Here is a 14,639-nt window from a genome sequence, read left to right on the forward strand (position 1 = left end):
ATCTCTAGGAGAGAGAGAGAGACAGCGTGAGCAGGGGAGGGTCAGAGAGAGAGGGAGTCACAGACTGAAACAGGCTCCAGGCTCTGAGCTGGCAGTCAGCACAGAGCCCGACGCGGGGCTCGAACCCACGAACCGCGAGATCATGACCCGAGCGAAAGTCGGACGCTTAACCAACTACGCCACCCGGGCGCCCCATTCAGCCTGGCTTTCTGAATCAGGAAGGCAGTCGTTGAACAAACAGGGTACCTGGTCATTGTCTCTCTCGTCCTGGGAGTCTGTTTCGATTACTCGCGTTCCTCTACCTGATTCAATCCCAAAGTCAGAAGAATCTACAGCATTTAATGAGGAGACCCGAGAACTGTTTTCTAATGCATAATTGATATGAACTATGATGATAACCAGAATAGCCTTTATTAGAAGTCTACTCAAAAATCCAAATGTCTTATGTTTGGTTTTCATTTATGAGTGGAAACAGCTCCAAGCTCCTGTAACCAAGAAAGCTTTCCCAGTGCGTCTGTTTCTAGCTCTGGCGTAACTAATGTCTTCTGAACCGTGTTATTTAAGTTAGTCATATGGGTTTCTATAAGTGGATGTAAGGTTGTTTTTTATTTTCAGTCGACACACAAGATGGATTTTAAGTCTTTCTGGGTTATCTCTACTTCCTCCATGTGTTAAAGAGGAAAGGAAGACACAGTTCCATGACGATCCACGTTACCCTTTGAAAATTGACAGTTAAGGCCCTTAAATGGGTCCTGCTTAAAAAAACAAAGTCACATCAATTTAAGTGATGTTGTTTTCTCACACGTGGAGCTTCTGTTACTGGTAATATTATTAACATCTAAAGAAAACCAGGTTAGCGCTTCTCATTCATTTGCTCAGTGAGCATTTAGGAGGCCTCAACTGCACGCTGAGCACCAGAGACAACCGAGCTGACGTCAGGCTGAGGGCGGCTCACAGGACACGGTAGGTGGGTAATGATCAGGGGAACCGCTGAGCAGAGCTGGGGTGGGGGGTGGGCAGAGAACGCGCAGGAGTGGGGAGGACACCACCCACACAGCGACCTGGCCCGGAAGCAGCTCTGGGGACAAGGTTATAGCCACACTATGGTTGTCAAGGTGAGCAGATCGAGGGGTCAAAAGATAAGGCTATAGGTGGGCAGCTCTGGGTCACAAGCTGTGCTAAAAAAAAAAAAAAAAGGTTTTAATATAGACTGAAGGCCACAAGATGGTCAACAATGTTTTAGTGGAAGAATTACATGATGGTATTTGCCTTCTAAGACTGTGAGCCCACGAGGGCAGTGACCTGATCTCTTGGCTTTGCCCATAAAACCGAGCACAGCAATGTAAAGCAAGAGGCATTTTTGGACAGAGCAGTATACTTTTAATAACCTCTGAAGCTAAGGACCACCCTTCACACGGGCTCCGTGTCTCATTAATTTCAGGGTCATGTAGGTTTGGTCTAGGAGATGGGAAGTCTCTCCGGGCTTTCGTGAAATGACAGCTACCAGGGTCGGATAATACCGCTGAGGCCTCCTGAAAAGCACTGTTAGGACCAAGGACAAATCAAATGTTTTGGGTTTAAGATAAACACATCTTCTGGAACTTTAAGGTGAAGATGAAAATACCAAGCAGGCAACTCTATCTTTGAAATGGACCCTTATGATTAATTCAGCCTAATGAGCGTGTGGGCGCAAAGCGAGAAGGGAATGTTAGAAAACCCCAAGCCTGCTGGGCTCCAGAAGACACAATTCACCATGGCAGCAGACCTATTAAGCAGGGAGACCACCCCAAGGCCCCCAAATATCAGCTATCCTGGTCATGTCCTTATACCACAAAGGAAACACATTATTTTTTGAAGTACTTAAAATTCTAAAACCAAGGCCCAAACATTCATGTTCGATTTGCTTTAGGTGAGGAGAAGATATGGCTCGTGTCCCAGAGGCCTTAGAATCTCTAAGCTGGCCGGAAGAGAGAACAGGCAGTAATTGGGACTTAGCTTCCTGGGAGGACAAGGAAGTACTGATAAGAAGAGGTGGTTAATTAACTAACATCTGAAGCTCTTCGAGGTGGTTTCAATGGTCTATTGGAGGAGGCCTGTTACAGCCCTTCTGTGAAGGAGCCAAACTCTGAGAAATCAAAGAGGCACTCCTGGGGAATGCCAGCACATACCTGTCCAAAGTTTTCTTCATCGATACAGAACATGAGGTCCAGTTCAGTAGGATCATTTTCCAAGATCCATTTCAAAGAGTTATAATATTCACTATCCTACAGAAATGACAGAGAAATTAAGTGTTCCTCCTCAAATACAAATACATTTGACTTGTTGAAATAAATGATTAAGTCCTTCTAACATGACTCCATTCAGAATGTTCAAGAATTCTATTAGTTGCTAATAGGTTTCCTGCTCTGCTCCAAACCTACTCTTTCCCTTTAATTTAAAATACAAACAAAAATGTTTTGGTAGTAACAAGGGATTGCAGTTGAATTCTGTCTTAAAGTGGAGAGGAAGCAACCCGCTCTGGGATGGCAGAAATAAGCTCATGAAGTTGAACATGTAGAGATCAATATACTGCCTATCTTTTTTTTTGTTTTTTTTTTTAAGTTTATTTATTTACTTTGAGAGAGAGGAAGTGCAAGCGAGGGAGGGGCAGAGAGAGAGGGAGAATCAGAAGCAGGCTCTGTACACTGTCAGCATGGAGCCCTATGTGGGGTTCGATTTCACCAATCGTGAGATCATGACCTAAGCTGAAAGCAAGGGTCGGCAGCTTAAGCAACTGAGCCAATATACTTCCTATCTTTTAAAGGTAAAAATATCAGAGGAAAAAAAGAAAGACAGAGAATGTTCCACTTAAACACTGACGGCTCGATACCCGTTCCTGTGCCTTGAAGGCTGCTCTGGTGTCAAAGCCAGAACACCAGACCCGAGGGCTTGGGCTCCATTCTCTGGGGCAGACCCAGGCTCAGAGAAGGCGAAAGGGAATGTGTGCCTCAATTGTCAACCAGTGGGATAAAATTTAGATTTTAAAAGAAATTTCTACATTCCTAACATTATACCATCATAAAAGCATAGTGCGTTAAGGTGAAGGCTGAAAAGAAATTTGCGGATGGTACTGCGGATAGGTGCAACTCGCCCATGGAAAAACCAGCTGAGGGGGTGTGCACGGCCGTGTCATCCTCTCCCTTCGCCCAGGGAGGATGAGCCAAACAGCGACTCCTGCTGGTAGATAATGAGAACATGGCTCATAGGCCCAACTACGGAAGAGACACGGTCACCACCACAGCAAGGCCAAGGGCACGCAGATGCTTTCTGATCCAGTGACAGAACGTGAAAGCAGAGCTGCAAATATCCACACTGGACACAGAGCCTCCTGATGGCCCCGAGAGTGTGCTGCACCCTGGCAAACTCCCACACGTTCGGAGCTCGGGGTGGGAGTGGGTAAACGTGAAGAAAAACAGAAGCAAGGGGATGTTAGAAGCGTGTCATTTTTGTTTTTACAGAAAATCCTTTCAAACCCTAAAATGGTCAGCCTATATAGAGGGCCTCTGCCTGTCATTGTCTAAGTGGCTTCATCCCCTCTCCTGTATCGGTCCCTGCCACATCAGGGGTGACAGTAAATGTTCTTCCCTTCGTCTACTTTTTGGTCTACGCCCCTGCCATTTTTTGAGATCAGAAAACAGAGGGACAGCGGATGAATCTCTACACGTTCACAGGAGCCGTTTTCAACGGAAAGCAAGAGTGCAGTGAGGTCCCTGATTTGGCTTTCATTTGGTCAAACCAGTTCTGGGTGAGTGAGAGCGCGGAGATTTGGGTCTATCCGCCTCAAGCACCATGATTCCAGGAAATGTGAACAATAGTTCACTTATCAGAAAAATTAGGGAGATCGATGAACTGCCTGAACAAGGTTCCCTGTTGTTCCTACTGAATGACAACACCCACAAAAGTGTCACAGCTGCTACAACCCAGTCTCAGCTACCGTAAGGCACGGTGGCCCTGCGAGTGACCTGTATTTACTCACCACAGATTCCATGTCATTCAGAGTTATCTGCTTTCCCAGCATCATTTTGTAAAATGGTCTAATGAAGAAACCTAAAATATGGTGGAGAACACGGGTTAGTTCCGAAGCTTTGATACTGCCCTGCATCAGAGCATGAAACACAAGATAAACCTGCCCTTGGGGTTGAAGGAGAGGCCAGGCCTGGCCTGGGGGGAGGTAGGGCTCAGGAAGGGGGGTGGTTACACTAGGAGAGATGGCATAGCAGGGAGGGATCAAAAGGCTTCCAGGAGAGGGAGAAAAAAAAAGGCTTCTTCAAGGCCAAGCAGGAGTGTGCAGGGCAAAGAGGCACAGGAACGGAGGACCCGCAGAGCACCGGGGGCGGGGCAGGGGATGACGCACAGGGCGTCCTGGGGAGGAGAGGCCAGAGAAGGCACTGGGAAGCGCACAGCCGGCAGGGGGTGCCGGAGAGTCGGGCTGCTGCCTGGGTGGATCGGGCGGCCTGGAAAAGGCACCTGAAGATCCCACCTGCACTGTGTGGGCAGTTCTGGGGAGAAAACCGGGAAGGGGGCAAGCGGGAAACGAGGGAGCCTGCTCAGAGGCTGTGCAGTCTTCCAGGGGGCCGGCGACGAAGGTCTAAGGTGATGACAGCGAGCAAGGCCCCACCTCACGGGGTCCCTTCTCCCCCTCCCCCTCCCCCCTGACCCCCTGGCCCATCTGATCCGCTGCCCGCCTCTGCGGCAGGTTCCCGCTCCTGCTGGAAACCAGCCCCAGGGTGTAGCGGGCTGACCTGCACGGTGCACGTGCTCTGCCCACAGGGGCACTGGCGGTCCGAGCACCCTTGCCTGTGGGCGCTCCGGCTCCCAATTCCTGAAGTTCACTGTTGGCCCTCTGCCGCAGTCTCCTCCACTCCCTTGCCCCTCCCGGTCACTCTCTCCACTTGAGCCCAGTGTCTAAGCACTTAAATCCTACCCCACCATGAGGTGTGGCACAGTCTGGTAAGGACTCCCTGGCCCTCCAAGCCAAGCCACCTTCTCCTTGGACTGCCCCTCCTGCTGTCCGCTATTGCCTGACTCTTCTGGTCCCCATCCGCCCCCACCCCCAAAGAAAGCAGAAGTTCACTGAGGTCAGGATCGTTGTCTTCTACTTTCTATATTTCTCCACAGCAACTAAGAATGTCTTTTCACTTGGCAGCAGAAGGTTAACTAAAACAACTCTAAGAAGGCAGAAGTAATCTACAGCATGACTCCAAGGTTGCTAATGAAAATATATTTATGCATACCGTATATATATATTCATATATTTTACATATACATAAATAATGAGTGCAGTTTCCTTCTAATCAGAAAAAAAATCTTTCCTTTCCCAACCAAGAATAAAATATGAACTAAGAGAACCAAAATCATCTACCAATAAAAATATATTACAGGAAAAAGTGCTGAGGGGACATCAATTATTTACTGGAATGTCTAAGGTTCCATAAACCCGATTAACACAATACTCCTGGAAATCTCATTTTGTACTGTAATTACAACCACCTCAAATCTTACTCTCTGCCTTCTATCCTCAACTGTTTCACACCCAAATTGCTCAGAAGTATTTCTGACTCTATTTCTTCACTGAAGATTTCTGTAATGCCCCCTTATGGGCACTACTGTTGAGATGACCAAATCCAAAAGAGGTCCCTACTATAAGCCTACAGACCCAGCCCAGGAGGGAGCCTGACTTGTAACTTTGAGAGTACCTTGAGATTCTCCCATGACTTATAGGCTCTAAATAATAATGAGATGATTCTGTGCAATCTGTTTTATTTATTTTTTTTTTCTGTGCAATCTGTTTTAGTGGTGATCCCAGGGTCAAGGTCTTCGCTGAGTTATATAGCATTGCTTTGAAATTGTTGACAATCTCTTCACATTCAAAAGTAATAATTTGGGGACAAATTGTACAAGAGCAGGATATTGGATGGATTAGATCGTTTTAATTAACTTTTCAATTAGCTTTTCCATCTGTCACCAAATCTACCTCTTGCTAAAAACAAAAAACAAACAAGAAAACCCAGAAGACAGCTGTTCTGGAAAACAGAAAATGTACAAATACAGAATGTTCCGTGTTTCGCAGTGTAAGTTTAAAAAAATTCTGTTTTAGCTGTATAGATACTATGTCTTCAGTGCTCAAATTAGGAGGACACCAGGGAAAAACACCTCTTTTATGGGCAAACCGTAAAAATAATTTACTGAATTACAGAGAATCAGTTTGCTTCAAATCGTGATGTGAAAGATCCCACGCCTAGATAAGGAGCCACAAACAGTAGTGTCCTATTTTGGTTACTTCGTGACATTTCAGTCACTTACCATCTAAGAGTTTCCCATGAAACACCGCCAGGCCGGCAACTCTTCCAATAAAAGTGAAATAAGACAAATGGTCTTCATTGCAGAGGCCTGAATTGGGATTGATCTGCAGTGTGTAGTTGTCCCTTTGGGGAGGGAGAGAGAGGAAAAGCGCAATCGTACTTTCAAAGAGGAAATCCGAGAATCTGAATTCTCCTTTACCCCCCAGCCCCCGTCGTCACACCTCCCCCCAGGAGGAGGCTTGCAAACATTCTCTACCCAACAGGAAGAGGCATAAGCTAGGAAGGAGAACATGTTTAGGTAGCCCCTTTGTGACCAATGATTGGGGTCCAAAAGGGGAGGGGCATGTGCCCTGTGTCAGTTACACCATTAGAAACTGTTGATATTTGACTATTTTTGCTCTAAAGAAATGTCAATTTCATATGCGTCCGCCAGATATCCTCGGAGGACAAGAGACACCATATAACAGAGTGGCTGTGTGTGGATTCCCAATGACATGAGTACTGTAGCTTGTCTCTGTGAGGAAGAGGATTGATTAATCCCTTTGAGAGGCTTCGGTTTGGGGACTAAAAATTTTTTGGTGGTACCTACTCTTGGTCTGGCCACCACTGCGCCCCGAAAGGCCGCCCAAAGGCACGGGGGGCCGCATTTCGCTGGCTCCGCAATGCAGACCTCAAAATGTTCCCATGTATCTACTCAACCTTCTTCGGTCTCAAAATCTGGAGGGTCAGTGGTTTTCAAACTGGGCTCCACAGCTTTCCTTGGGGTCTCCGTGGGAACGTGGATGAGAGGTAAGGGGCTCACCTCCCCATCCTGCCCTCCACTTCAATGGCCTCAGCAATTTCACATAGCGGCTTCCTCATGGGACTTGGAACAACAAGAAACAAACTGGGAAATTCTTGGCTACAGCAACCGAGGGGATCACTGGAACTGCCTTCCAAAAGAGCTCCCAAGAATAGAGCACCAGGTAGATGGTGTGGGAGAACTCAAGTCCCTTAGAGCACAGGCTGCCTCTCAGCAAGGTCTCAACTATTGCACTGGGGTCTTGCATTTGGCTTATGCCTTTGGAGACTCCACAGCCTGGGAAAGGAATGGCTGGCCTTGTAAGTCATTAGTGTTTCTGATTCCTGAAAAAGCAATTAAAATCTGCCTCAGTTTCTACGTTTGGCAAGGATGAAATCCTAACACAAGGGAGAAGCTGTTTCTTCCCTTACTGGGCCAGAACACGGTCCTCTGGATCCTGAAGAATGGGTCCTCAAAGTCTGCATAATTTGCCTCTGAGTGATAGAACTTCAGAAACCATTCTTGTTCATAACACGAGGAGTTTCTGAAATCTGACAATGACAGATTCTCCTAAATTAGCATAATGTTACAAACGAAAACTGCCTCTTGCTCCTTACCATAAGTAGCCAGCACATTTTCACTTTCAATGACATGAATCCACATGACAAGAGAACAATCATTTTTAGGTGTTCAGAGAGTATACTGTTGGACCGAGTAGAGTCAGAACCTGGTCTTGACTTATGGGGAGCAGGGGGAGGGACTGAAATCAGCAGTGTTAATTCATCTGAAATGACTGAGCCACACAGTTTTCCATTAAGTTTAAATTCATTGTAAATAAAACTGTTTCGGTGGTGGTGGTGGTAGTGGGGGGGACACACTCTGAGCACACTCCGCATACTTACGTCGCAGAGTACTCAAAAAGTCCATAGTAGGGGTTGAACATCTCTTTGGACAGTAGGAAGAACCACTCTCTGGCCACACCGCCGTAGTCGAGACCTTTCTCCGACTCGAACTCGATCCACAGTCTAGCTTTCAGGACATCTGGTCTTTTCACAGACATGATTCTCCGATAAGACTCTTCAAAGATGTTATTTCTGTGAAGTTTCATTTCAAACCTGTTTGGAATATCAGCCTACACGAAAGAAGGAAGCGAGCACGTAATCATACAGTAAATATACACCTTACTTTCTAAAAGAAAACAGTAACGACAATGAGTAGAAATGACAGCAGTCTTCAAGACACAAGCCTCGACGAAGGGCTCCAACGGAGACCCTCCCCTTTGTGGATTTTCTACACATAGACAGCAAGCCAGCTGTCAGACTGCAGCCAGCAACACACGAGGCACAACAGACTAAGCTGAGAAGGACAATCCTCTCCCTGCTTTACAAACAACCGTGGGGCGCTTCTTCGCCCCCTGGCAACTGAAATATGGCCGACTCTCGATATTACTTCTGTCGGAAAAAGCGGTTAGTCCAGGTAATCAAAACCCACAGAACGATCACAACCTGGTCGAGGTGAGAGCAAGCTCAGCTCTGGTAGGGCCTCCGGCTGGTGCCAGGGACCCAGCATGCCTACAAAGCTGATTTCCATTGCCGCGAGGAGTGGGACCTTGATTATCACGCCAAGTTCTGGGAAAGCACCCCAGACGTCATGGTTCATAAACATGAAAATAAAAAAGCGCTTGACTCAAGTTGTGAGTAACTGCTGCCTGGAAAAATAAGGGCCAGGGTGAGGCTTGCTAGGACAGTGGATGTGCAGGGGAGTTTCCCGGCAGGAGAGACCACGGTGGGAAGGGTCAGAGTGAGCCAGGCTAACATCCACGACGTCACCCCTGCCACCAGGGGAAATGTGGGTTCCTCACAAAGAAACACTGCAGTTTTAGGTGTAAACATCTGAGTCATTTCAAAGGCAAGTATCCAAGAGCTCCCTGAACCAGAACGTTGGAAGGGAGAACAGAACCCCACAGTGGGAGCCCCCCGAGGTGGAGGCTCTGTCTCGGGCCTCTTTGCGTCCCCAGTGCTTTGGCCACAGCGGAGGCCCAGGAAAGAGGCATCGACTGAGGGAAGAGAGCGGGCGAGACCACGGTGGAGCGCAGGCAGACAGCGGTGATAGGAGTTGTGGCCAAGACTCCCTTCTTCCCAAAGGGAGGAAGCCGGGAAATGGTTGCCTGGGCGGAACCCATGAAGGCGCAGATTGAGGAGAAAACAGGGAAAACCCGCACCAGAGAGGTGAAGTCGGAGAGGAAGACAGAAGACGCAATGTTGAAGAACTGGGGAAGATGTGTCAGTAGAAAATATAACTCTGTAATTTAAAACACTGCCTGTAAAAACTTCACAGGGTTTCCTAGTTTTTGTAAAAATCGTACAGGGCTTCCCAGTGAGAATTTTAATCTGAAAATTACATTTGGTCTGAATATGCCAAATATCATAGCTTAGTATTGTACATTATATCTATGTTACAATTAAAACTAGCTTTGAATCTGAAGGGAAGGATGGAAACAGTCTTCCAAGTAGGGTCTAGGTTTTATTATGATGACCGTAGGCAACTACACAGGCCTTCTCCAGGTTTTTCTGATTAGGTCCTGAATTATTTTATATCCCATAAAAATCAGCTCTATCTTTATGTATTACATAAGAAATTACCATTCAGGTGATTTGATATGTAATACTAAGTTAGTCTTCACTTACCATTTCTCTTAAAAAGAAAATTCAGATTGAAGATCCAGGTGGATCAAAGTGCAATGGAAAAAGGAAGGTAATATTTTTAGTAAACACATAAAGTTAACACACAAGTTGTTCTCACTGAAGTAACGTTGGTAACTTACAAACGACTAAAACAGCATTTCTGGGAGACATGTTTTTACTCACAGGTTTCTTTAATTTCTTCCTAAAGTAGTCATATTTCTGCTTAAATTCTCTGGAGTAAGGAACAGCCTGGAAGATAAATTTATAAATACAGATGATGTACATTGAAATTTTATGGATACTGAGCCAACATTCAGAGAATTTTATGAATCATAAACCTTAAAACTCTCACCCTCCATATTATCATTGAAATGTATATGTCTCCATAACACGTGGGGAAATTCTAGAAATGACTGACGCTAATCATCACTGAATGGGGGGCTTTCACCCCTGAAAACAACTGCATTGATATTCAAGAAATCAATTAGGGATACGCCCACATAAACAAAGGCACTGTCCACGTGACTTTTGCCTAAATGGGAGTCAGAGCGTAATTAAAAAAAAAAAATTTTTTTGCTGTATGTTTAGATAAAAGTTATTGGCTACGATTCTTTAACACAAAATCCCAAATGACCAGATAGAGGTCATTTTGAAAAAACTAATCATGCTTTTAAAAACCATGGGGAGGAAATAAAATGAGACGAAAGGCCAGTGAACTGATACTCTTAACATAGAATATAAAATCACGTAGACAGCATTCTGGAAAAGTCCTCAAGTTGGGAGTTAGAAGGTTTGCCTCATACTAGTTAGTGATCTTGGGCAGGGATTTCTTGAAATCTGGAATAGCTCCTCTCTGAAGCCGAGTGATGGTACCAAACGCGTTGGGTTCAATAACAGAGTTAGCTATCTTTACTCAAAAGTTCTGGAATCTCTTCTGGCAAAGTAATAATCTTCTAATGTAGTCATTTACATACTCTTCACGTGCTATGTTGTAAAGTAGCTTACAGTATCTGAGAGCCAGAGCTCTGACTTCAGGTTATTGAAAAGGCTTATAATATTTTTATGAAGGAGAAAAGATTGGCTTTTGCAGACACGTGGGTGTGACTGCGACAGCCTCGTACTTGGAAAGACCTGCTGCTTTTTAGCAAACAGTATGCATTTGGGCAAGAACAGTTCCGCTGATATTGTATTGGGCTAAGTTATTAAAACACACTGATCTTTAGTAGAGGATCTCCAGACTCCAAGCCTTACACCTTACACTTTCACAAAGAGAAGTGAGGAAGCGAAGCTTCCCTCCTTCATACTACTATAAGACACAATCACACAAACAGTAAGCCAAAACAAAAATAACCACTCTTATGGAAAACAATAATCATGTCTGTGCTCTGCTTTGTAGTCCGACAGCAATAAAGACGATGTATTTCTATATCCTAAGGACATTCTAAAGACAATTTATAGGACCTGTGGTCTGTTCTTAGTTTTTAAGCCATTCTTCATTTGATTTCCCATTGCACGCTAGGTTTGACCCCATATCCTATTTATCTGGGGCAGTGTTTATTTAACCTGATGAAATCACGTATGAATTCAGATTCTAGAAAAGGTAACAATTTTGTCAATAGCTGGACCACCACCAATCTGAGGAAAGGGTACAATGTCCTGAGATAAGCAAGTTTGCTCTATCAACACTACATCCCATCACAAACTAAGATTTTCTATATAGCCTGTTCATTCTTTGGTGGTTCCTTTGCTGATCCATTCAATGGGTATTTCTTGAGCACCTGCTCTGTGCCAGGCATTTTCAGGTGCTGGGGAAATAATGGCGCATCAACCTAAGAGTTCTTCCCCGTTCCATCCTGGAGCTTGCAAGCTACTGTGAGTAATAGGTGCTAAGAAAGAAATGAGTGCATAGAGGTAAATGCCGGGAGGAGACACCAAGAGAGAGTTCCTGGTAGGCTGTTTTATAGGAGTGGTCAGGGAGGGAAGCTCTGAGGAAGGGGTGTCTGGGCAGAGCCCAGAGTGGCAGGAGGGACTAAACCATGGCTTTGAGCAGCGAGTGCAAAGTCTTGGGAAATAAAGCGTCTGGCTGATGTTCTTAGCTGTGGCTAGCTGTGACACAGGGACACTAAGCTGAAAAAAGTTATGCCCTTTCATTTCCTCATGCTGGCCTTAGCAGAACGGACTTGTAAGGTAGATTCTAGCGCCCGCCAGCCTTCCAGTGTGATGTAACCTCCCGGCTGCGGAGTTTCTTCTCAGTTAATCAGAAGAAATGGACTAGATGAATTCTAAGCCTCTTCCATTTCCCAAAACCTGTGATTCCCAGCAGTTATGTGTTGATTTTTGCATCCCTCCTGGAAATGCTGAAGAAAGGCTTAACATAAAAGTTCAAGAGTTTTAAGTGAACGGGGGCGGGGGGAGTATTTCAAAACGTCGCCCCCAGCCTGTGCTCTCTACTTTCTTGTCAGACTTATAACCTGAGAGGTGCTGCCTACGCGTGGGTGGAAATAAAATGCGGAGGTATTTCTGGGCTTTCTTCTCCTGGGGAATGATGCAGGAAAGCTGAGAAATCATTACCCTCCTCCAATACTTATCTGTTCTCTCTAGAGATTGTTCTTATGAATAAGAAGTGGAATTTGCAGGTTTTTATACTCTCCTCCTGGCCAGATTCCAGCAATGTACCAGGACAAGGGCATCCATCCAGTGTGTGTAATTCTCTTTGAAGAGAATCACAGGTGTAGTACCCTTCTTGTACTGGATGGGCCGAATTATTTATTCTCTCTTGAAAACCTGGGATCTTCTTTTCTTACAATTTAACTCGTTAAAATAAGCCTATCTCAAAACTTAGAACGTCTGTTGATTAAAGCCCTTTGCTCTGTATTAAATATGTTTTCTGTTCTGAACAAAAATGAAAGCCTGACTTTTTATGGTGCTAAGTTGGTTCTCAGGGTTTTCCTGTCGTTCTAGTCCAGCTGGGGCCCGAGCTCCTTCCAGAAAAGGACTCGTGTCTGACACGGAGACACGGGCGAGGCCGGTATACTTGGAGTACACAGAGGTCCCACGTCTGACATTTTCTGGAATGAACGGCAACACAGTTAGCCTTCGGAGCTTCTGACAAATTGGGAGGGACGCGTCTTCCCTGCTGTCCTGAGGGGCCTGCCGGGAGTTTCAGGGCAGCTGATGATAAAGTTCTCGGAGAAGCACAAAGCGTCATACAAACATGAGACAGTGTTCGTAAGAGCAGCGAGCACGGACAGCACTTCGTCACAGCTTTCACTGGTGATGCTGGCAGCACAGAGGGCACACCGACTTACAGTAACGCTGCGCTGGACTGCCACAGACAAGGACCCCCCCCCAGCCCCTACTCCCCTAATCTGGATATTTTTAAAACTTGGGAAAAAGAGAAACTCTCGGCTCCAGATAAGCGTAAAGACTTAAAATTAAAGAAGTGGGCATTGGACTTGACTTGGGAGCTTGGGCTGGGGCTTTAATCCTCATACAGGGACACAGAAGCTGGCCTGCAGTCTGTTATGACCTGGGGAGTAAGAACAGAGTTCCCTGCTTCATACCTACGTCTGACACGGGGACAAGAAAGCGCTACCCACCAGCCCAGGAAAGTTGTAAGGAAGCTTACCTTCTGTCCAGGACCACAAACGAGAGGAAAACAAAAAGAAACAGACCTGTAATGAATTCATGGTCTACGCCTACACCAAAGTGGGTATGAAGTCCACAGTTACATGAACTGGGCCTGCATGATCCCAAGCTAAGAAGTTAACAGTAAATACAGGTCAGGACTTATAAATGCCTCATGGGGGGGAGGGGAAGATGAGCGCACACACACAAATGATACACTGAATTGCTTATAAACTGCACTAAACTACTACTGAGGAAAGGCTACACACATAACATTGTGGGAGATTTAGTGCCCCTATGGCTGGAGATAATAGAATCGTCTGAAAGAGGATATGATATAAGCATTTGAAGAATGAGGAGACAGCTAAGTATGAATAAAAAAATAAAAAATAAAAGAACATGATAGAATAACAATAACTGAAAAGACCAAGCACATTTAAAAGACCCAACAGAACGATGAGTGATTAAACAGTTACTGAAATAACAGACACAATGAAATGGGAAAGGGCAGATTATGAAAAGCTTAAAAAAGAATTAACTGGAAGACCTGAGCTCACAGTAGAGTCACAAGAGAGATGGAACACAGGAAAGCTAAGAGGTGAAGACAGAACATGAAAGGGGATCACATACCCAGGAGGGGTTACTGGTTCAGATAACCAGGAAGAACAGCAAGGATGGAGTGGTGCGTGAAGAAACAACTGCTGAGAATTTTCCAGAATGCAGGAAAGACACGGTTTCCATATTAAAAAATTACAGGGAGTCCGAAGCAGAATACGTATGAAGAAATCCATACTGAGGTTCACGACAGTAAAATGATACAACACCAAAGTCACAGAGGAAACGCAAAATCGCCAGAGGAAAGGAAGATTTACCCACCCAAACACAACTACATTGACAACGAGCTTCTCAACAGTTTACGGGGGCCAGAAGGACAAGAAAGAATATCTTCAAAATATCAGGAAAGGAATGGTTAACCAAAGGCTTCTTCCACCAAAGCTGAACTACCATTTAACAGTCAGATAAGCCCTCTCCCTCAGCCGAGAGTTTCCCGCTCTCAGACAATGTTGCTCAAACAGAGGCTCTCAAACTCAAGCAGGCACCACAGTCCCTGGAAAGGTTTGTGCGAATGTAGATTTTGCTGGGCTCCCCCGCTCCTCAGCCCCCGAAGTTGCTGCTTTTCAGAGCCTGAGTTGGGACTCCTAAATT

The 14,639-nt window shown here is 45.5% G+C and overlaps 1 protein-coding gene across 4 annotated transcripts in view; it reads right to left on the reverse strand.

Annotated features, from left to right (window-relative positions):
- NEDD4L (NEDD4 like E3 ubiquitin protein ligase) overlaps positions 1 to 14,639 on the reverse strand; it is a 338,691-nt gene that overhangs the window by 18,845 nt on the left and 305,207 nt on the right. For all 4 annotated transcript variants that reach the window (XM_039230506.1, XM_039230505.1, XM_039230503.1 and 1 more), the window contains 5 exons: positions 9,990 to 10,055; positions 8,025 to 8,254; positions 6,343 to 6,464; positions 4,016 to 4,086; positions 2,169 to 2,264 (listed from right to left, as the gene is read on the reverse strand). In XM_039230506.1, the coding sequence (XP_039086437.1) occupies positions 2,169 to 2,264; positions 4,016 to 4,086; positions 6,343 to 6,464; positions 8,025 to 8,254; positions 9,990 to 10,055 (585 nt within the window). The remainder of the gene's footprint in view (positions 1 to 2,168; positions 2,265 to 4,015; positions 4,087 to 6,342; positions 6,465 to 8,024; positions 8,255 to 9,989; positions 10,056 to 14,639) is intronic.

Source organism: Hyaena hyaena, unplaced genomic scaffold (assembly GCF_003009895.1).
Source record: "Hyaena hyaena isolate Hyena2069 unplaced genomic scaffold, ASM300989v1 scaffold_47, whole genome shotgun sequence".
Classification (NCBI taxonomy): domain Eukaryota; kingdom Metazoa; phylum Chordata; class Mammalia; order Carnivora; family Hyaenidae; genus Hyaena; species Hyaena hyaena.